General features: G+C 41.8%; 3 protein-coding genes across 5 annotated transcripts in view; 2 read left to right on the forward strand and 1 right to left on the reverse strand.

Annotated features, from left to right (window-relative positions):
- The window catches only part of LOC127593357 (leukocyte elastase inhibitor-like), a 281443-nt gene that overhangs the window by 46096 nt on the left and 213319 nt on the right, over positions 1-22028 (reverse strand). The gene's annotated exons all lie outside the window — the stretch shown is intronic.
- LOC127593345 (uncharacterized) lies at positions 1353-16174 on the forward strand. Its single transcript, XM_052054737.1, has 12 exons — positions 1353-1668; positions 6215-8048; positions 8458-8517; positions 8732-8796; positions 8882-8956; positions 9279-9432; positions 11834-11941; positions 12054-12102; positions 12268-15107; positions 15193-15416; positions 15522-15755; positions 16031-16174. The coding sequence occupies exons 2-9, from the start codon at positions 7872-7874 to the stop codon at positions 13293-13295; spliced, it is 1716 nt and encodes a 571-aa protein (XP_051910697.1). The 5' UTR covers positions 1353-1668; positions 6215-7871; the 3' UTR covers positions 13296-15107; positions 15193-15416; positions 15522-15755; positions 16031-16174.
- Positions 16529-21873, forward strand: LOC127593346 (copine-3-like). Of its 3 annotated transcripts, none has more exons than XM_052054740.1 (16): positions 16529-16689; positions 17265-17464; positions 17596-17778; positions 17941-18015; positions 18095-18166; positions 18364-18444; positions 18531-18620; positions 18844-18942; positions 19394-19480; positions 19619-19678; positions 19794-19927; positions 20169-20223; positions 20325-20376; positions 20565-20698; positions 20815-21051; positions 21176-21873. In XM_052054740.1, the coding sequence occupies exons 2-16, from the start codon at positions 17306-17308 to the stop codon at positions 21284-21286; spliced, it is 1629 nt and encodes a 542-aa protein (XP_051910700.1). In that variant the 5' UTR covers positions 16529-16689; positions 17265-17305; the 3' UTR covers positions 21287-21873. The 3 variants fall into 3 exon arrangements, with proteins under 3 accessions (XP_051910700.1, XP_051910701.1, XP_051910698.1); XM_052054741.1 differs by having other exon boundaries at positions 16554-16689; positions 17277-17464; XM_052054738.1 differs by having other exon boundaries at positions 16646-17464.

Here is a 22028-nt window from a genome sequence, read left to right on the forward strand (position 1 = left end):
TGCGCCAAAATCTGTGCTGGTGACTCGACAGCAGCTACTCCCGGAGAGCATTGATCCCTGTGAGTTCTGCTTACATGAAACCATTCAGATAACTCACTTAATTTACCACTATAACAATGCAGAGATTAACGCAAACCATTCTGAACCAGGAAAAAAAATCCACAGTTTGATGTTTGTTTGGGGACAGTGCCACTCCATTCCTAATCAATCTACTGGTACGAAGCTTCTTGGAGCTTATTTGTGACGTCACACACTGATACTGGATGAGAAAGCCTAACTCAGTGTCCACTGTTCCAAAGGGCTCCTCCTCTCTTGGGCTGTTTCATCAAAAACAATCAAAGCAAGCCCCATAAAAAGGCGATAGTTTGGTGCGAACGAACCTTCAATTACGAGGGTTTTTTTGACTGAATTAGGATGCAGATGGAGTCAGGTCATGGGTGAGCTTGACATATGGAAAGGTCAACAGTCGGTTTTAAGATTGTATTTGATCATGTTGTGTTAGAATATTGGAACACACCTCAAAATGTATTGCCACATTTAAAGGGTAAGTTTAAAAAAAGTCTTTAAGCACCCCCACTAATCTAAACATGGTATTCGTTAATATGTTGGAATATGACAAGTATTCTTCTGTGATTTGTTATGCGGTTGGCAACGTACTCCCAACGACTCATTACTGCCACAGACTCATATTTCACTTTCCTAAGAGCAAAAAATTAAAAGCCAATCAGCAGTCAGCTTCTCCATAGCCTCTTGATCGAATTCCCTCCATGACCTCTTCATTTAGAACATCTTTTGATTGACTTTGCACATCGCAACAACCACTCCCTTCACCTGAGCCAATTTACTCCAAAAATCCAAATTCCCTCCCCCGCTTTTCGCCTTTGCCTTTTCTTTCCCATGTGTCAGTTGTGCAATCGCCACACACCATCTTCATCTTCTGATCAGTCATCAGAATGGGTTTCTTTCTGTCAGCATCTCAGGGCCAACCCCCAAAGAGCATTTAGGCACTGTGATGTCATTTTCTGTCAATGAGAAAATATGGCCACCCCGCGATAGGTGGATTTTTCTGCTAAAAGCTTTTTCCACAAAGATAATTAGAATGCTCTCTTTAGACTATAGTGGGGGTGCGTGTAGTGGGTAGAACATTGTAAAGGACATTTCCGATTCGACTTCCCCTTTTGACAAGACACCCAAGGTCCTGCAGAAGCTGCATGCTTGATGTCCTTGATGAGGGGCATCTTCTATTTGTCACAGATCAACTTGCGTTCGGTCCGGCGCCTTTTCCAGCTGACCTTGATGAGGCGGTGTCATCCACCCAAATCTCGCGGGAACTCACACTCGAACAATATCTGAACCATTACAATGAAATAGAGACGTTCCTGGCCTTACCACGTGTCTATTTGTAAGTCACTCCTGTGCGAATCATTTGCCCTTCCTCGGAGGAGTGGGTTTATTCTTCCGTGAAAATACAAGACGAGCAAGTTTTTCACACTTGCACTTCATGAAACTATTGGCTTGCGACTGAAATCCTCAAGTGAAAGCAATTCATGTTGGCCATGGCACCGGAACAGCGGATGAAGAGCGCCAAGCCGCATTCCTGTGTGGGACGGAGCCTGAAAAGCTGGAATATCGGGGTATTACCTGCAAGATCAACTCTCCACATGCAAGGTATGCTCTTTGAACATTTGACCCGTATCCTGCATGTACATTTTGCTTGAGCAACACAAAATCAGTTGCTTTTCCTCTTTCTCCTGTGTGTGAATGCACATACAGCATAACAGAATCGGGGGTGATGAATTAGCTGCGTACACACCCGATTCAAATGGTCAACATTGTTATCAGGCTTTGAATCGGGTGTTCTGGAAGAGGGGGACATCAAAATCTGGGAGGTTAGGGGGTCTCGCGTAACTGATTGGGATACCCCTGAGTTACATGTTAAAAGGGGAGTAAGTAGAAGTAAGATATCACTTAACACAATATATCAACACCTTCATTTTCTATCTGGGCGTAACAAAATCACATACCAGATAACAATATGCAATACTGTCATATTAAGATAAGATATCCTTTATTTGTCCCACACTGGGGAAATATCAACCCAATAATAACTTGCTTCAGCTTTGTCCTTGTATCAATAACCTATTACGACACAGTCGGACACAATTTGATAACATACCTCAAGCTAGAGCTTTTTCTTTTGACAATGGCCCAATCATAAAGCAAATATAAATAACACTTCTTCATACCTAACAATAATCTAGTCATACATACTGTCATGTTACATCTACATTAACCAGGTGGTCCCTCCTCTATGCTGCATCGCTTCTACACTGAAACACAAAAGTTGTACTTGCATTACAAAAAGACATAGGTTGATATATTCAAATCTAAGTGTGTGTGTGTGTGTATGTGTGTAACTTTTTTTTTTTACACGGGGACAGGTAGGTAGGGATTTTTTTGGGGCTCTAAAAATTTTATTGGCATTTAGAAACTGCATTTTATATTTCCTTGGGTAGTCTGTGTGATATTAAAATTGGTTTCATGAACGGAAGTCTTTCTAAGAAAGAACACAGAAATCAGGATGGGGCAAGTACTGTATTTCATCTTGGGTACGGAAGCGTGCGCGCATATACTCACACACACACAGGCGCGTGCACGCACACTCTTGTGTTACTCTGTCCATCCTCCCTTTGATTTATAATTTAATGTCACACAAAAAAAATCAACCAGGAGAAAAAAATAAATCCTATTTGGACACATTGCAATTATCCCCATGACATTAAAATGTAAATTCTTTGCAACAAAACAAATCTACATCATCGCCACTACATTTTTATTTGACCTTTTCTTACAAACGACTTCGGATCCATCGATTCAATAAATGAACCGTCTTTACAGAGTTGATGTTATACTGTTCATACCGCCGGCTCTCGTATAACGGTTCGGAAGTGGCTTGAATGTCATAAAAGATGTGGTTAAGTGGAGCATGTCGTTTTCTACTTGCGAATGATGCTCACTGTATTGACAAATATGTAGTTCCTGTTTATCATATTCAACAATCTTTCGTGTTAATATTTGACTAACTCAGATTTTTGTCGTCGTGCACAAGTCAATTGTATTCGTTTTGTTGTACCATACCTGTTTGTGGATTAGTTGCCATTTAGTGCTAGGGAAAGATTAATCTGTGAGATTTTTGTTTTTGGTTTGCTTAATGTATTTTTTAACCAAAAGACAAAAACACACGTGTAATTTCCGTAACACCAGCCCTAGTAGCGGCGTTCATTAGCCACACGCAACAACAAACAACTTTGCATCGATCTGCTTACGTCGTGAGAGAGAGAATAACGCAACACACGACATCCTACGTAGAAACAAGCTAAAGCACTTCGCATCAAACTGCTTACGCAAAATGTCAATTGAAGCGTTGATGTACAAGGGGCGCTTGCGACAGCAATTGTCGTCACTGCGTTTACTTTATTATGAGGATGGGTCGGTGGGCATGGACACGACTTATTCTCTTATGTTAGGGAAATTAAATTGGAACAGTGTATCCTGGTTTTTAAAGATATATAATGACTATTTTGACCTTTGAAGTCGCTTTTTAGTGGAAACATTAACTCGTTTGACACATTATAATTATTCTGGCAAATTCCAAAATACATCAACCTAAATGTAATCACCAAGACGCTACATTAAAACCATATTATATAACACAAGAAAGCCTTTCAAACTATTGCTTAATGCTCTTTTTTGTTCAAAATCTCCCTGGCTGCGCTTCTTATCGACTGTTAGTGGGAAAGTGACAATCCTAATTATAGCCAGCAGGTGGCAGTGTCAAGGCACGATCCGAGGCGCGCATGCTCAGCAGGTCGGCCATCTTTGATCGGTAACGATGGAAACAAGACTAAATCGGAATATCTAGGTTATACCTACTATGAAAAATGAAACATTTGCACCGGTTGGATGGATGGAAGGATGGAGAGATGACCTATGTGGTTATTTTTGGAAGCCTGTCATCTTCAGTCATTATTTGAGGCCAGCTCAGTCCGTCAGTCAATCCATCCATTATCATCATTAAATGACATTTCATCACCACTATTTTAGGGGGGTCAGTAAAATGCTTCGAAACAGTGTGGACCATATAACACAAAAATATTAATACAATTTCCCCTTCTCGTCTCCACACTCAGATGAAACCACAAATACAATCTAGCTTCACTGTTTTCTACTCGCACAAGACTCATCCGGGTCTCTATCGTTTCCACTGGAAGCAGAAGAAAGTACTGCATATACATTTTAGATACTCTAAATGGATGACCATCTTACATGACACAACAAATTGATGGATGAGTACTTTTGAAATCAGAGGCGAAGTACGCTGTTGAACCATTTATTAAATTTATCTTTAAATGGTAACAAAAAAATCTTGCTAGATCTCATATCTCAAGTGTTGTTTAATGTGAAGACAATTTGTATGAGCCATGAATTTGCCACAAATGATTTGCCTTCACGGTCCAAATAAAAATGATGGTTCGGATGTGGCCCCCGGGCAACACCTGTCTTCTCCGTATTTTGTCCTCGTCTTGTTTCCATGGATAGCTGATCAAAGATGGCCGACCTGCTGCATATGCACCCACAGATAATGCAGAGGACTCAGATTGTGCCTTGACAGGCAGCATTGGGTCGCTTTTGCCTGAGATCACCATGTTTTAAAGGATTGTGGAGGCAATCGGAATTTGGCGAATCTTTCCAAATTCGACCTGTACAAGCAACTAGTAATTGAACAAAGTGTCACATTAACTCTATTAGTGTCACAAATGAGGGAGATGAGTTTATTAAGTGATGACGTACCACATGCTCACACACGTTACTAAATACTACTACAAAATAGAATGCAAATATTTAGCAGCTTGTAAAAACTTCATCGAGCAACTTTGTCAATTTTTTTTGTTGGTGGTGGTTATATAAAAGAGAACTGTTCAGAGGTTTGAGGAGTCACTAAAGCAAAAAAAAAAAAAAAACAGTAGTTGTTTACATAGGCATAAAGAAAGGATAAATCGGAATATTTCAAATTTCTCTTGCACTAATAGCTTCTCTTCTTGTAAAAATGCCAGGCATTCAAAGAGTTACATTCAACAGCTGATGACAGTGACCTGAGAACACCGGTGCCAATTGCAACTTGATAGCAAACGGTTGTTTGCATTAAGGCTGCTCCATTTCAGTTTATGGATTCTCCTTCGCGTGCTCAAACGATACAAATTGCACAGAGGTTGTCATCAGCCAAGTGTTCAAAAAGAAGAAAATCTTTATTTGTTTCACAATGGAGAAAATCACAATTTACAGCAGCAAAATTTTGAGTTGATTACCTAATTTGGAACAACAAATATATTTTGTACAAAAATTTATCCTTTTGTTTCCTTAGAAAAATAGGCGCTGGTCGTAAGGCATTTATTTGACAGCAACAATACATCTTATTCAGAATTCTTTCATGCTTAGAAATTTACAATTGCGCCAATACAATATGACATTCTATTTGATGCAATAACTGCAGAAATTAAAATACTCAAAAAAATAAGTTAATGCTTTTACCCAATCCTGTTTCCTCCCATGTATTTTAGAGATGGAGATTGGTAATTGACTCAACATCAAATTTGGAACGATGTCTGTGCCGTTTCAGAAAAATGCTGTCTCCATTCATTCCATATTTTGTGTCATACCGGAACTGCTTTTTTACTGATATTGAGAAACAGCTCCCAAATAAGTATATGCTGACTAATAAGGTGAAAAAAAGTGAGTTGTAAAATATTACATGAACACCATCGGCCCAACTGTGACATGACTTAAGTTTAAAAGTGACATTGATGTGGGTTGCTCTTATTGTGGAAACCACCCGCGAGACCCACAAGACCTCTTGTGGATCTGCTTGCACTTTTTTTTTAAAGATTTTTAAAAAATCAAAGTATGTGAATGAAGATGCCGTTTTAACAACTACGTAACACTCAGGGCTATATTTTTTTAGTCGAGAATTGCAATCGGAAACCTACCTGTACATACTTTCACATTGATACTGTCTCCTTTTATGAGACCTGTGACTAACAAAAAGTCATTTTTTGCTGTCCCCGTTGTTCCCTACACATACTTTGTATAATGTTAATTTGATGTGGGGTTTTTTTTTTGGTAGGGGGGGTGTGTACAACAAATATTAATTGCTTAGTTTACGCCTTATTCTGCTGCGGCCGCTAGTTTGCGGTTTGAAATGTGGACCGGACGACCGATGCCGATGGTATGGATTCGCAGCCATGCGCCCAAGGTACATACTCGTCGACCTCGCGGCGTACGTGATAATCGACCTCGCGGCGTACGTGATCACCTTTTCCGGCGGTACATGCCGACACCGCGCGATAGCCGCTGAACGTGACCGACGTCGGGTTAGCGCATAGAGGCCTGTAAAACGTCGCCGACGACAACCAGCACCATAAACATGCTGACGGCTTGCCTACGTCCAACATAGCAGCGACGAAACGGCTTGCTGCGCGAAAGTTACGTAACGACGTAATCATTTTCGTAACTGACCGGTGCGTTCTTTATCCACTGCGAAAAACGATTAATTAAAAGGTGAAAAACCTATGCAATCCCTGTTATAAGTCATAATGCACATATGGAGATGATAAAATGAAGTTTATTGCACGTTGCTCTCGAGAAACCTGCGGTTGTTCTTGTTTGTAAAAAGAGTTCATTCAATATAAATATGTTCTCAATGTACTTGCATTGCCTTTCATTGATACAGTGCAACATAGATTTCACATTTACACTTGACATCCAAATTAGGCTCTATGATGCCCCTGAACTATTCAGAATTTTGACACCCATGCTCTAAATTGACCATACTGTGGGTGTGAATAAGTGTGAATGGTCAGGCGGCATCGGCGCCAGCTCACCAGCAACCTCTGTGAAGACGAGCTATGCAGAAAATTGTGGATGGGTAATAAATGGGTTTTGCATGACAAAATGGGGCGAGTGATCAGGTTTGAAGAGGTGAGTCTTTGGATTGAAATGTGTAAGTAGTGGCTTTCTGATGTCCTCCGGGAGGGGGTTTCAGTGGGTTTTGAGGAGGGATGGCGGAGCAGGTGAGGTTATCGTACTGCTTTTTAGGTGATGAGCAGGAATTGATAACGCTGTGTATGTTTGATATTTTGGTCAAAGATTCGAGGGAGATGGGGGGGGGGGGGGGTCGGCAGCACTTAGGTGGTGAGGGTGATGTCCCGGGTCCAGGAGAGGACTTTGGATTTATTGCAGTTTGGTTTGTGGAAGTGTGTGATCATTCAGGTTTTAACGTGGAAAGGCAATTTTAGTTGATAATTTGGAGTAGTGCCGAGTGAGATGCCTGGTTTGGTGGGGATGGAATATTGAGGAGGCACGGTGGTAGAAGAATGTCCAAGAGGCAAGGTGTACAGAATGAACAGGTTAGCGGTTCAGCGCGGGTTGAAAAAATTATTGATCTGAACGATTGTGGCGTCCTGTGGGTAAAAGTTCAATGGCACGGCAATTGGAACAGTCTTTGGAGGCTTTGACAGATGTAATTGCTCTAAGTTGTTTGCGTTGTCCTTGAAATGTCACTACTACATCATGCTGACAAGGATTCATCACCGCTGTCGGACATGATGTTATGTAATCCATATCCATCCATCTTCGATATAAACTGTGGCGTCGAATGGCTAACGGCTCCATAAAATGATTCAAAATACAGAAAAACAAAAATGATACTTTTTTGCAGAATTAACTCTTGCGTGACCGCCACAGTCTTTTTTCTAATTGATAAATGACAAGCGCTTGGGATCAAGATCTGTATTTCTCACCGAAACTGGATCAAAATGCACCCGATCAGGCCAGAATGCCACCCGAGGCTGATGCTGCCCACTTTCCCCGTGGGGCCTCGTTTTTCCCAGCCAGCCACAATGATGACGGGCCCGAACATGTACAATGTACCGCAGCAGATCAGACCGCCGGTGCACCTTAATAGTCATGCCGGTTTCCATAATCACAGTCAGGTAAGTCGTACAACGTCTTCCCAAATATCATCTAGGGGACGAGCAAAAGTCCTCATAAGTAATGGTTCTCTCGGAAAAAAACAATTTTTGGATTGAAAGCGACTTGTTACATGAAGACAATTGCATGTGGCATTGAGAATAGTCTAGATGAAAGATTTCCCCCCTTTCTCAATTCTACTTTGTTTTTATCGTGGCTTTTATTTTTTGTGAACGTTTAGGCTGCAATAGTTCCAGCTTCGCTTTCCTTGTGCACAAACTGATCGGTCGTCTCCGCATGCATGGGCCTGGTTTCTCTTCTCGCAAGAAACAACCTCGGTTACATTTCAGCTCTAAGATTGCTAAGATTTGTGCATATAGCCACCGAGATGGACCAGGCAGTGTGTAATAATTTGACTTTACTCTTGAACAGCAGCAACTGCCGCATCAATGGCCTGTTCAAAACGTCCTCGGTCCCCATCCTCAACAAATGGTATGAAACCAACTTTGTATTTCTGATTGAGTGACTTGATGGAGAATTTGTTAGTTCATGGTGAACGCGTATAATTTCCCCGTCCATTTTTGAACAGGCTGTGCATAGTGTTTCAGTATGTGATAATCACCCGAATCTTCATTTTTTTTTTTTTGCACGGCGTGCTCAAAAACAGTTGGAGTGAATCGGTTAAATTCAAAATCTCCCGTTTCAGATAAGGGCGCCATCAGGCATGATGATGACGCCCGGGGCCCCGCAGATGGTACCTGTTGGTTTTATGTGAGTGAAAGAAACCCTTACAAAGGACGACTGAAATTAAAACCTTATTCACGTCATCACAGTCTTTCTATTCCCGTTGACGCAGGAATGGAGAAATTTTGTTTGAGCAGGTGCATCCTTTAATGTCTGCAGCTCCTCCGCAAAACCTCTTCACAACTATGTAAGCTTTGTTTGCACAAACATTTCCATACTGGCTCATGAACTGTCGATGTGTTTTATTTGGGTGTGAGTATAGTGGATATAAAAATGGCTACTCAGCCCTAAATGCCACATTTTTGTGGCATCAAAATTGAGACCAATTTAAATGATTTCAAAATGTTTGCCCCATAATGAATGTAACATCCAGCACTAAAAAGAAACCGCACCTTTATGTAATTGCATAAATGTGCACGACCCTTTTGAGACTTTGAGATTGGTACCACGCTTCATTTGACTCTGACAACGTTTCCTAAAAGACGCCCGTTTTGTGCCCTTAATTTCAGTAACACGAGGAAGACTGAGCATGTGCGGGAGCGACCCTACATCAAGAAACCGCCGAATGCCTTTATGTTGTTTGCAAACAAGTACAGAGAAGTAGTCACCATGCAACTGGAAAAGAGAGACAGTGCATCTGTTCATGTGGCCCTCGGAAAAATGGTAGGTTATGCCCTGTTGGAGCAACTCTCAGGAGACGTACGGCACTCGGTTAAATGTCATGCCCAAGTCCCCTACAAAAGTATTGGACCGGCACGGTCAATTCATTCGGTTTTGTTGTACCGGTTGTTGAATTGCTCCATGTAAGGCACTTTGTATGCAGCGATGGCTGTTTGAAAGTGCTCCATAAATACAGTTGAGTTGAATTGGAAGACCTGCGGGCTTCAGATCAAAAGACGAAAATGAATCCATCTTTTTATTTTCAGCAAAAGTATTGACATGGACAGGATTGAATTGACTAACATTTAATATTTGGTGGAATAACGCTCACTTGCAAGAACCGCATAGCGCCTGCGACCCAGTGACTTGGTCCTTGTGGTAGGCTTTGGTTGAAATGCTTTTCAAGGCCTTCACTGCAGCTTCTTTCCCTTCTGAGTGAGTCCTTTGTTGTGTTGGCATTGTGTTTTGGGGTCTTTGTCCTGTTGCATGACGAAGTTTCTCCCGATGAGTTTGCAAGCAGCGCTTTCTTATTTTTTGGAAATTGCCCGGCAAAGTGGGTTTGTAGACATCAGAATTCATTCTGCTGTGACTGTCATGAGCTCCATAGTCAATATACAGTCTGGTGAACCCGTTTTGAAAGCAGCCATGACCCCACTTAACCCCCACTGCGCTTCACATATAAGTGTGTGTGTGTGTTTTGAATCATAAGCACATCCTTTCTTCCTTCATACTTTGGACATCACTTTGGTAAAATCATAGGTCCATACTATTTTGTTTAAAAAGATGAGTGGCTGGATCTCTTGACTGATATCTGCATAATCCAATCTGGCCTCCCGATTCCTCTTGCCGGATGAGTGGTTTTCATCTTGTGGAATGGACTTGATGTTTCTTCTCTGACCTGTTTGATGTCTATTGCTCAGTACGGAAGTACTTAGTTATTTTTTTCAGGACATTCCAAATCATAGTATTGGCTCTGCCTACTGTTTGTGTAATAGCTCACTTTGATTTTCTGGTTGCCCCACCCCCGTAGACACCACTCTGGTCTTCATCGCTTTACAACAGATGCAATTTTCACAGATGAAATCCAAAAATGTGAATACCATGAAATAAAATGTGGAATTCTCGACATTTATTCCTTATCCTACTTTTGATCTGAAACCCAAATGTCTTTGCTACACAACGAAAACAAAACTTTTGGAGGGGACTGTACAACACTGACGGTACTTCTAAAGGCACTTGTCAAGGAGCATCTTTAGAACTGGACTCATTGGACCTTCAACAGACTCATCAAATGGCAGAACCAAGTACTTGATAAGTGTCAAATAAAATTTTCATCTACAAGGAATTTTTGGAGAAGCGAGATACTCACACCCCATACGCAACATGCATTACGCCCATGTTGAGTACAATCAGTGCATCAGTTAGTTGTGGAGGTCTTGTGTACAATGGAAAGTTTTTAGGAGGTTCCAAGTAGACACAATCTCTGAACTAGTCTGGTTGGTGCTGGTTCTCCCAAGCATTTTACACAACCTTAACATACAATAGTGTATATTCTTAAAGTATATAGGGTTTTTTTTAGGGAATAAAAAAGTTTAAACCACCGTATCATGCACTGTGTATACATTTAATGCAGTGATTCTTTGACACACCACTAGAGGGAGCAACCATCACCGGTGGTGCTGCCACCACATTTCGATAATCACCGTTGTAGGGCAAAGTTTTTTTGCAGAGCAAGATTGTTCCATGAGTTCCGTCATTTGGGATTCTCTGCGAGGTCATGCACTTTTTGGTATTGTCATGGGAATCGCTTAAGCAGCGGTGAGAAAGGAAACGGCAGGGTGTGGGTTACGTTGGGGAGATGGAGGCAGACGGCCGTGTGGGATGCAGTGGTCGTTTCGGCGCAATTTCGTCCGACGGTATAATCCTGTGTTTTAAAAGCAATAGTTTGTTGATAGCTCATACTCGTCCTGGTTCCTTTGTCCAAGCTAAAACAGCGCTAAGAGGACGAGAGCGAGCCAAGCAGTTGCTGACAGTGGCTACTGCCGGAGCCCCGTGATCACGGAGCCCCGCTTGCAGACAGTGAGGAAAAAATGATTTCAACTATGTAAAATTGGGTTTTAATTGGAGTGGGGGAGACGCAGAGCTCAATCCGCATTGTGTGGTTTGTGACTGGGGTTAAGTAAAATACATGTCAACCTCATCGTAATCCTTTTTCGAGCCAGATTTACCATCAACTACTTTGACTTGTCTTCTGCTCATTTGCAAAACATCTATTACGACACGTCACTGAATTTGTGTGCATTTCAGTCTTTTGTAAATATGTGCCGATTTGGCATTTACCCCGAGCAGTCGACGTCCTTTTTGAACATGTTTGTGGGTTGTTGTTTTTTTTTTGCATTCACAGTGGAAGTTGCTCCCACAGGCGGACAGGGACAAATACTATGAAGAAGCGGATGCGCAGAAACGGCGGCACGCTCAGCTTTATCCTCGTTGGTCCACCTGTGAAAACTATGTTAGTTGCACATGAGCGTCCGCGACCCGCCTGATGATGACGGGAATGGAAATGTTTTGATTTGATCGTGAGATATGCTGAAGCGGGTGTTTCTTTTATTTTTTTTTTCCAGGGGAAACGCAGGAAGCGGCGAAAGAGTAAAGTACACACTGGTGTTCCAAGTACGTCACCACACATCACCACAAACTAGCCCGCCACATCGTTAAGAGTGAAACGCCATTTTGTTGGGCAGAATTTTGACAACATGGCAGACATTCTTGTTTGATGCAATGTTGCTGTAGTTTGAGCAAGCGGAAAAGATAGTTCTTCTTTTGGTCTCTTTGCAGAGGACACACCAGATCCCGAAGGTGCACATACCAATAGCATGTGCCTTTCGACAGTTCAAAAGGACATCATGGCATGTGATGAATTGGACTCCTCTTCCGAAACAATGCATTACAACTCGCAGCCTCCTTCCGCCCTCAATTCAGAAGAGTCCGTGGAAGCACTGATTGAAGAAAAGAAATTCATGCAGATGCCGTGCGGCAAAAATGAACTTTCAATTGCTCCCGAGGGGCAGCCTCAGGGAGAAACTCTTGAGAACGACCACGCACTGAATCTCCTGGATTGTATGCTTCTTTCCCCCGCTTCTCAGATTGAGCTTCAGAGTGTCGAAGATGGCTTCCAGTTGTTACTGGAGCATTTTGAGCCTCAGGGCCTGCCGTTGCTTACCGAAGCTGAGGAGTATACCAAGCCCCTGGGCATAGGGGAATCGCAGCAGCTCATCATCAAGGTGTTCGAAGGTCCTACGCTGACGGGAAACATAAAGGTAGAGACCCAGGTGGACCTGGCTGTGCAGGGTCACACAGTAACAGCCGGCCCCTCGAAGCCTCTCAACAAACCCATCCAATTAGCACTGGAGCATCTTGACGCAAAGGAAGAGATGCAACCACGCCTCATCGCGCACTGTCAGACGCTGGTGGCAGAGACCATAAAACAGGAGGTGCTCAATCAGGTACCTCTGCGACTTCTTGAGGCACCTTCCCCCGCCGCACTCGGCGTTAAGGAAAAGACCCAAACGACGACGTCCGTGCAGAGTCAGAAAACAAAACAAGTATTCAATCCCCTCACTGTTCATCATCACAAAGCAGAGTCCTCCAGACTACTGAGTCAAGACACGGAGATCCAAGCGCCATCGGTGGACTTTGAGACTTCCGTTAGGAGTCAGAGTCAGAAATTAGGGTCCATCCAGTCGCTGAGTAAGGAAAAGCTCTCTGCACCAATGCCGCATGTTGAGACCCTGTCCGCTACATCACATTCAAGAGGTGGTGACCTCCTCCAGTGTCTCAGTTTTGGTGATGAGCTACAATTCTAGTTTAGTGGTGTCCTCCAGATGATGAATCCTGAACATCTGTCCTGTTTTCTCTTGTGATGGGACATCAAGGAACTCCTTTTTTTGAGGGGGGGATCTTTTCTAGTTAAACCTCTCTTCCAATATCTGTATCAACACAATCCACAGATTAAGCACACGCAGGTCGGCATACCGCTATTCCTTTTAAAATTACATTTTAGAATTTTTTTTCCTTGGACACCAGCCGAGGCAGTGTGTTGGTTGTGCCAAAGTGAGATGTACTTAACAGCTAAAGAATCATTGGCTCGGGGGTGAAAATAAATATCAGTTTTCTGACGTATTATGGATACTGTATAGTATACAATATGCCAGTATCAATTCTATCGTGATACTGTCACCTTCCGATATGAAGCCATTTTTAATACGTGAGATGACACATGAATGTCTAATCGACACAATTTGCTACTTGGAATTTGCCATATTTTGAGCGCAAAGCTACTTTTTTGAATAAAGCAAGTTAAAATACATTGGGATAAGTAACGTCATGTATTGCGCGACGAAAAGGACGGTTTTTGCTGAGATTGATTTTCATGTCAAAATCGAGCATCTAACTCTGGATTAGTTTGATTTCTATGTAAATTGCTTCATGTTCCTCATGTATGCTTCTTGGAAATCATATAACCGTTTTAAAGCTTCTTGGAATTCATGTAACCGTTTTAAAGCATATACATATGGTGATACATTATTACGGTAATATAATGACAAATATGTATTTTTGTATCAAATTATCTAATGTGTGCTTTTTTTGTGCAAACTGATGGGACAAAATGTCCACCCCAGGGATGGCTCCAGGATTCATTTTTCCCCCCTTGGGATTGAAACACGGCTGGGAAAATAATTTAGAAATATATTTTAGAATATCAAATACAGTGCTGGTGGGTCTGAACTGGGCTAAACAGTATTCTACATAGCCTCGGGTCCGGTATCGTGCCACCCCTGATCCATCAGGGTCAACAAACACCTTAACCGCAAAACAGTTTCTTCCCTTCTAATGGACTTCTATATATTTGTCCTGCTGTAATGTAACAATGAAAATGGATTTACTGGTAGAATCAACTTGTGTGTTTTGCTATTTTTGAGTTTATTTGACCAGTTTTCTGTAAATTGTCTTGGTATACTATGTATATACTGTACACTCATTTATGTAACTCTGAAGATGAATGAACACGTGGAATCAACCCTGCTGAAATAAAAGTAATTATGAGATGAGCCCACTCCATGCTCCTTTTGTGTGACTAAAGTGACAAATACTTCAGGCCCTTGTTTCCATGATGCTATTATTTTGTTAATTTCCTAAATCTCATAAATCGGGGGTTTGTGAGTCCTTTATGAAAAATGCCTAATCAATGAAATTACCTAATTCTCCTTTCTACTTACTGACATCAGTGTTGGCAAATTAAAACACGCACGGACTTTATATTAGCTCCTGAACGCACCACAAAGAGTCGGTGCGCTCCCGAAATGCAACCGATATGAAACCTGCCACAAATTTTTCCCGTTATTTTTTTTTCTCTTCATGATGAATATTTTGTACATGTAAGTTTTTGTGGCACTGCAAAACTAAACTTCAATTAAGAGTACAGCAATCAATACGACATAATTTTACTCGTTTTAATGAGCTGATAAAACGTCCACAGTAACTGGTGACGGTGCTGCCCTCTGGTTGCTCTCTGGGCGCGTCAGATACAGCCCACACACGTTCTATTTCTCGTTCGTATTACCAACGGTAACAGACAAGGATATTTCCGGAACGATCACACAAGTAATTTTAAATAAGTAAGATAAGATAAGATATCCTTTATTCGTCCCACAGTGGGAGTACACAATAGTTGAACTTGTAATCTGTTTTTAATGTCCGCAGTGGGGGCTTGACAGCTGTAGCGAGACATGGCCACACCCACTCAGCCGTCGTCGACTAGTTGAAGCATGATTTTAAGCTGACATGCGTTTATATTGAGGGTTTGGTGCGTGCGTATCAGCAGTGTCTGCCCCAATTGAAGCTTTGGTGGCCCAACCAACTTCTCCCCAATTATCAACCATGTCGCCCATTTTGCCAGACAAGTTCTTTACCAGAATAAAGCTGCAGTAAGTAGCTCATTGACACATTAGGTTCAAGTGTGTGCTTGTTCTTAATCGTTTTAGCGACAATGTTTAATCGCACTCAACGTTTTCCCTCTTCTTCACTTGTAGCAATACTTTGTGCTGCTCATCATCACGGACGGCGTGATAACAGACATGGATTTGACGCGCACGGCAATCGTCGAAGCTTCTCGCCTGCCCATGTCCATCATCATAGTGGGTGTCGGAGGCGCAGACTTCCGCGAAATGGAGTTCCTTGACAGCGATGACAAACCGCTGCTTTCGCTCAGTGGCGAAGCCGCTGCACGGGACATAGTCCAGTTTGTGCCTTTCAGAAATTTCTGCGTGAGTAGCAGGCCACACATAACGGTTCAGCATCATCGTAATTTTTTTTTTCTTCTAGTTATGTACACAGTTGCTTCCGGAACCCCCTTCTTTTCTTCCAAGTAAACAAACTCTTTCTGAATAGTATCTCATAAGGCATTTGTGTTAGACCTTTGGGGTTTCATTGCATTTGGGGTGTGCTTTTTCTGCGTAACCCACATGACACTCATAGTCCTTAAAGAGTGTAAAGAAAGACTATTTAATGTTTCTATTAATTCTCTTATCTGTCATTGCAGGGAAACAGTGTGGCACTTACACACAGTGTCCTAGCGGAATTGCCTGAACAAGTGTCGTCCTTCTTCAATTCTTTCAAGTTGAAACCTCCGAACATAAACAGTGAATAAAAGTGATCTGAGATGCAGTATGTTGCTTAAAATGAATGCCAAATGCCTTGTATTTATTATTCATCTCGATCTCTTTTAACCTTTTTTTCCAATTTTAGCCAATTGTCACTAGTTTTTGTTATGCACAGCAAATTCTCACCGGTACTGTTGCATGTGAAGTGTCCAACCCGTATGTGTTTTATATTTATGGGACTTGTCACTAGCAAACAATATCATCTTGTCACATGAATAAAAGCTTAACAATGTGTGTGTGTTTTTTCATCTTAAAATCTGATACAATCAATCATTTTGGATGACATACGCGGTCCTTGCAATGTGTTGTAACAATATGACTGGATTTATGACTTGCATAACCCAAGGAAAGCCTTGACTCGCTAGATTTTCATCCCGCAGTAATACGTTCAAAACCTGAAGTTACTTATCACTTAAAAAAAAATCTTTTTCCTCGTGGGTTTGCGTATGAGGAGTAAAACGGGTGAGCCGGTGAGAAAAACGAAAGCACAGGGCACCGCCCACGACACACGCCCTTCCGTTCAGTGCTGCACTGCGACGTGAGTTACAGGCGAAAACAAACTTAATGTTCCGTAAAATATATTTTGTCTAGGCCTTACCCTGCCATACAGTATTAAAATTGTATCGGTTCAACATTCCTGCCAACGTTTAAGCGGGGCTGTCGAGAATGGGTTCGCTTTAAGTTCCTGAATTTTTTTTTTTTTGCTTGCCTAAAACCGGACTCGGTTTGAATACTGCTTCTACTTAAGTTTGACAAATCCATACACAGAGTTGGACGTTTGAGCTCAGTCCGTTTCGAGTACATTCAGCATATTGTTCGTTGGACTAAAGCATTGAGTTTTATGTCGACTGCTCTTTTCGAGTAGTTCATTACTTGCTTAAAGCGTTAGCCGAATTCCCATAACGGTTTTATGATCCGAACTATCCCCATGCTTTGCCTTCGTGTAATTTTACAATCTCGAATGCGGTTAAGCGTGTTATATGCTGCAGGCTACGACAGTGACATAACACAAAACGTAAATTTATAATCTCGCGAATAGCGTATACAGTAGGCACGAATGAGCAGTTTTGTGTCTCAGTCATTAACTCGTGTTATTATTGTGTTTTTTATAAGTGTTTCTGTCAGGTCTTGCGTATGTCAACCCTTTAGCTGGGATGGCAGCAGTTGGAAGTCCCCGTCCTGGGGTCCCTGACTGTGTGACCAGAGTGGCCCTGAGCCTCTCCTGTCAGAATCTGATTGACATGGATGTCCTCTCCAAGTCTGACCCACAGTGTGTGTTGTACATAAACACATCTGGAACAAGTTGGGTAGAGGTTAGTGTCATTGTTTTTACCCTCAATTATCCCCAGTAAGGTGTCTGTTTTAGAACACATCAGAAACGAGGTCAATTCCTGTTGGTTTGCCTAAAACTACACCCAGTGTGAGAAAATGACTTTTGATTCAGGTTGGTCGGACGGAGAGAATCATGAACTGCCTCAACCCCAAATTTTCCAAGGAATTTGTCATTGACTACCACTTTGAGACAGTGCAGAAGTTGAAGTTTGAGGTGTTTGACATTGACGACAATGTCGGTTGCAGTCTACAAGACGCTGACTTCTTGGGGGAACTGGTGTGCACGTTGGGACAGGTAAAATGCTGTTTGCTTTGGAGATCTTGTTTTTTTTCTTCTTTCTGTTAAAACAATGCACCAAAAATAACTGTGCTACATTGTACTTTTTAAGAAGTTGGTATTGACAGCGACTCTGTACTGATTATGTGGTGATTTTTTAAATTTATTTTTTTTGTCCAGGTTGTGTCTTCGAGGACTCTAACAAAACCACTTGTCATGAAGGACAAGAGGCCTGCAGGAGCTGGAACAATTACTGTGATTATTCCGATTCTGAGAGCTTGGATTTGCTTTAAAAAATATTTCAGTCAAGACGATGCTTTTTCCATATTGACAGATACATGCAGAAGAAAGAACGGACAGCAGAGTGGTGCGATTTGAAGTTGCAGGTAGACAACTGGACAAGCAGGTATTATTAACTTTTTGCACCCGAGGGTGAGCGTAGAATAAATCAGTGTTTTTTAGATGGCAAATACCGACAGGCTTCTGCAAAATGCCCGTGTTTGCCATTTGGGGCACCTGTGCAGCAGATCGTGCGTCACGATTGAAAAACTTTCCAAACTGTGGGTTTCAACCTCCCTTGCCTTGTTTGTTCTAAAACATCAGAGTTTTTTTGGCAAGTCTGACCCATTCTTGGAATTCTACAAGGAGACAGCAACGGGATGGCTGTTAGCTCACAGAACAGAGGTACATGCCACTGACAACGTGTTGTTTTTGGAACGTTGACTTTTTGAGCATTTGCAAGATGAATGTGACGTTGTCTCATTGTGCAGGTGGTAAAATACAACCTGAACCCAGTATGGAGACCGTTCCAAATCTCGATTCAGGCACTCTGTGGAGGTGATGTGGAGAAATCTATAAGGGTATTGACAATTGCAGTCCATATTTTGGGTTTAGAATGTGCAGTGTATTGCTAATTCATATTGCATATTGATTGCTGCCGTCTCATTTCTTGAGACTGTTTTCTTCATGCCTCTCGACAACTGTTTTCAACTCTGATAAAGAGAACATCTGGCTGATTGTGCTAGTTTTTTTTTTTTCATCGTTTGTACCGGCATCTTCCTGTCTGTCACACTCTGTTTCCAGGTCGATTGCCACGACTACAGGAGCAATGGCTCACATAACTTAATCGGATCCTTTCAGACCACACTGAGCCAAATACAGCAGGCATCGCAAACTTATGCGGTAAATTCTGCTCTCACCTCAAACATAGTTAACCGGAATCTTACAACAAGGGTGTTCAAACAACGGCCAGAGGATTATTTGGACCTTGATGCCTCGTTTTAGCCGTATATTCTCTAATTAGGAATTGATGTTGGAAGACAATGAATAAAGGTAACTAAGTCTCAGGAGTGTGAATGGCGATAGTTTGCTCCACTTCCTGTTCCATCTCAAGGTCCGTTTCAGGGCTGCCAGCCACTCGATAATCTTGAAGAGTCTTTACATTTGTATGTAATGTCAAAGTCATTACCTTCATAATATATACGTTTTAGTGCGTTGCTCTAAATAAATCCAGGTGAAAAATGTCAAAGTATCCCCCGTGTCCATTGAGTTCTCTGTAGACTGTTTAGGCAGATTTCTCTCTGTTTTTGCGCAACGTGGATTTCAACTTGATATTTATATTTTCCGTGCCCAGGCTGAGTTTGAATGCATCAATAGGAAGAAGAAGCAGCGCAAGAAGAGCTACAAAAACTCTGGCATTATAGTCATCAAACAGTGCAAGGTATTCATGAATGTTGTTTGCTCTTTGGCCCACGTTTGGTCCTCAAATCTCTTCTGAAATGATTTCATTCTCGAACTGTGCTTTTTTTCCCCAAATATATAAAATTGATTATTTTCTGTCGCAAACACGCATATGCAGATCGTCAAGGAGTACACTTTCCTTGATTACATCTTTGGCGGCTGTCAGATTAACTTCACCGTGAGTGGAGAGTTACATCTCTTATTATTATTATTATTATTATTTTTTTGGTCCAGCACGTTATTCATATCTTGGGATATATTTGTAATATTTGTTATCTATCTGCCCGGGCCAGATCGCCATTGACTTCACAGCCTCCAACGGGGATCCCAAATCTCCACAGTCCCTTCATTACATCCACCCTCACGGCTATAATGAATACCTTTCGGCGATCACAGCAGTTGGTAATGTCATCCAAGACTATGACAGGTAAGTAGGCTTTACATCCAGGAAAGTAAAAAGAACATTGTATTGTCATTTCATAGTTGGACGGCCATGATACGATGGCCCCTGAGTGATCTGAACTCTCAATTTACGAAATCGTTTAACAAATACAGAAGGTGTTGTCCGTGTGTCATTGGCTTTTCAGAAATGGGGGAATCATTGTAATCTAGCCATTTATCATCTTTTGGAATTCAGTAATCAAACGCTTTGTTGTATTTTTGTGCAGTGACAAAATGTTCCCCGTGTTGGGCTTCGGAGCTCAGATCCCTCCTATGTGGCAGGTGATTTTTTTTTTCCCCCTGTTGTTGTTGTTGAGATATCACACTCACTTGAACCATTTGAGTTTTGTACTGTATTGGATCGGCTGAATTGAATTTTCCAGGTCAACCACGAGTTTGCTGTCAACTTCAACCCTTCAAATCCATTTTGCGAAGGTAATGAAAATCTAAAGAGAATACTTTTAACTTCAAGCCACATCAACACAAACTGATAAACACACATACAAAATGCAACAACCAAAGAACCTTATTTGGCAACCTTATTGATTGAAATGGATGCAACGCATAATGTAACGTAGCCATGATCTGCAAAGTGTTCGTCTTGATTTTGGCGTGTTTTTTAGGCATTGCAGGGGTTGTGAAAGCCTACCAGCAGTGTTTGCCGCAGGTGAAGCTCTACGGCCCGACAAACTTCTCCCCGATCATCAACCACGTTGCCCATTTTGGTCAGCAGGCCTTACAGCAGCATTGTGCCTCCGTGAGTTGTCAAGACGAGATGTCTCGTCTGGCATTTTGTTGTCCATGTTCATTTTGGCATCTCGTGCCTTCTGCGCCAATCCAACTGAGAATCACATTGGCGGAAATGTTTTACAGCAATATTTTGTACTGCTCATCATCACTGATGGCGTGATCACGGACATGGATCAGACTCGCGACGCCATCGTCAAAGCCTCGCGTCTGCCCATGTCGGTTATTATCGTGGGAGTGGGCAGGGCCGACTTCAGCGCCATGGAGTTCTTGGATGGAGATGACGGACTTTTGCGCTCGGCTGCAGGCGAGGCTGCCATGAGAGATATTGTCCAGTTTGTTCCATTTAGACAGTTCCAAAATGTGAGTTCCGTACAGCTTTTCAAATGTGTGTGTTTATTTTTCTTTTTGGGAACTCCCAGGCAATTTATCCTGTTTTTTTTTTTTTTTTTTTACATTGACAAGTAAAATGTTTTTGTCATTTCAGGCAGGAGCTGCCGCCCTTGCCCAAAGCGTATTGGCTGAGTTACCTGACCAAGTGGCCTCTTTTTTCAACTTGTTAGACCTGAAGCCCCCCAGTGACCCCAGTCCTGCTTAGAATTGTGAGCAAACATAACAAATTATACCACTATTCAAATTACTCACTCTGTTAAACCACTATTTCTTTTATTTAAAAAGGAAAATAAACACCTCTCCTGCCTTTATCCTATTAAGTGCCAGTTGATATTTTCTTGATATGCAAAATGTCCGAACAGCCACGTGCCTACTGATATGTTTACAAACCCACTTCAAAATATCTACCTCCTATGTTTTGTAAAGTGTGGGTTGTTATTATGTCAGTGTTGGCTTCCATTCTAGCTTGCCGACCCCACCTCTCACAACAACTTGGACGCTGACATGCTGTTTACGCAGCAATATTGCAGGATTACCAAACTGAAAATTTGTTATGCCCCGTGTTGTACTGAGGTAATTTTACATTTCAGAGTTGCCATTTCTCATATCAATAACACTCAGCTTATGAAGGCAAAGAGTTATTTGTGAATGTTACTATAACAAAATTGTAACTCTTGTCATTTTTATTGTCTTATCTCAGAGAATTGTATTTGTATTCATATTGATTTTATTTGTATGTTTTGTATGTTCGAGTATACATCATTGTATGCAGTACAACATTAAAAACAAGTACTGGAACAACCTACTTTGATGCCTTTTTGAAACCACCAATATCATGAAGCAAAAGAATATGTTTTCTGTGTTTAGTTTGGCGGCGGGATTCACTGGATGGTTGTCAGCCTTTTTGTTCTCAACAGTGTTTTTGCAGGTCTCAAGGTGACAAAAAG

Source organism: Hippocampus zosterae, chromosome 20 (genome assembly GCF_025434085.1).
Source record: "Hippocampus zosterae strain Florida chromosome 20, ASM2543408v3, whole genome shotgun sequence".
In the NCBI taxonomy this organism is placed as follows: domain Eukaryota; kingdom Metazoa; phylum Chordata; class Actinopteri; order Syngnathiformes; family Syngnathidae; genus Hippocampus; species Hippocampus zosterae.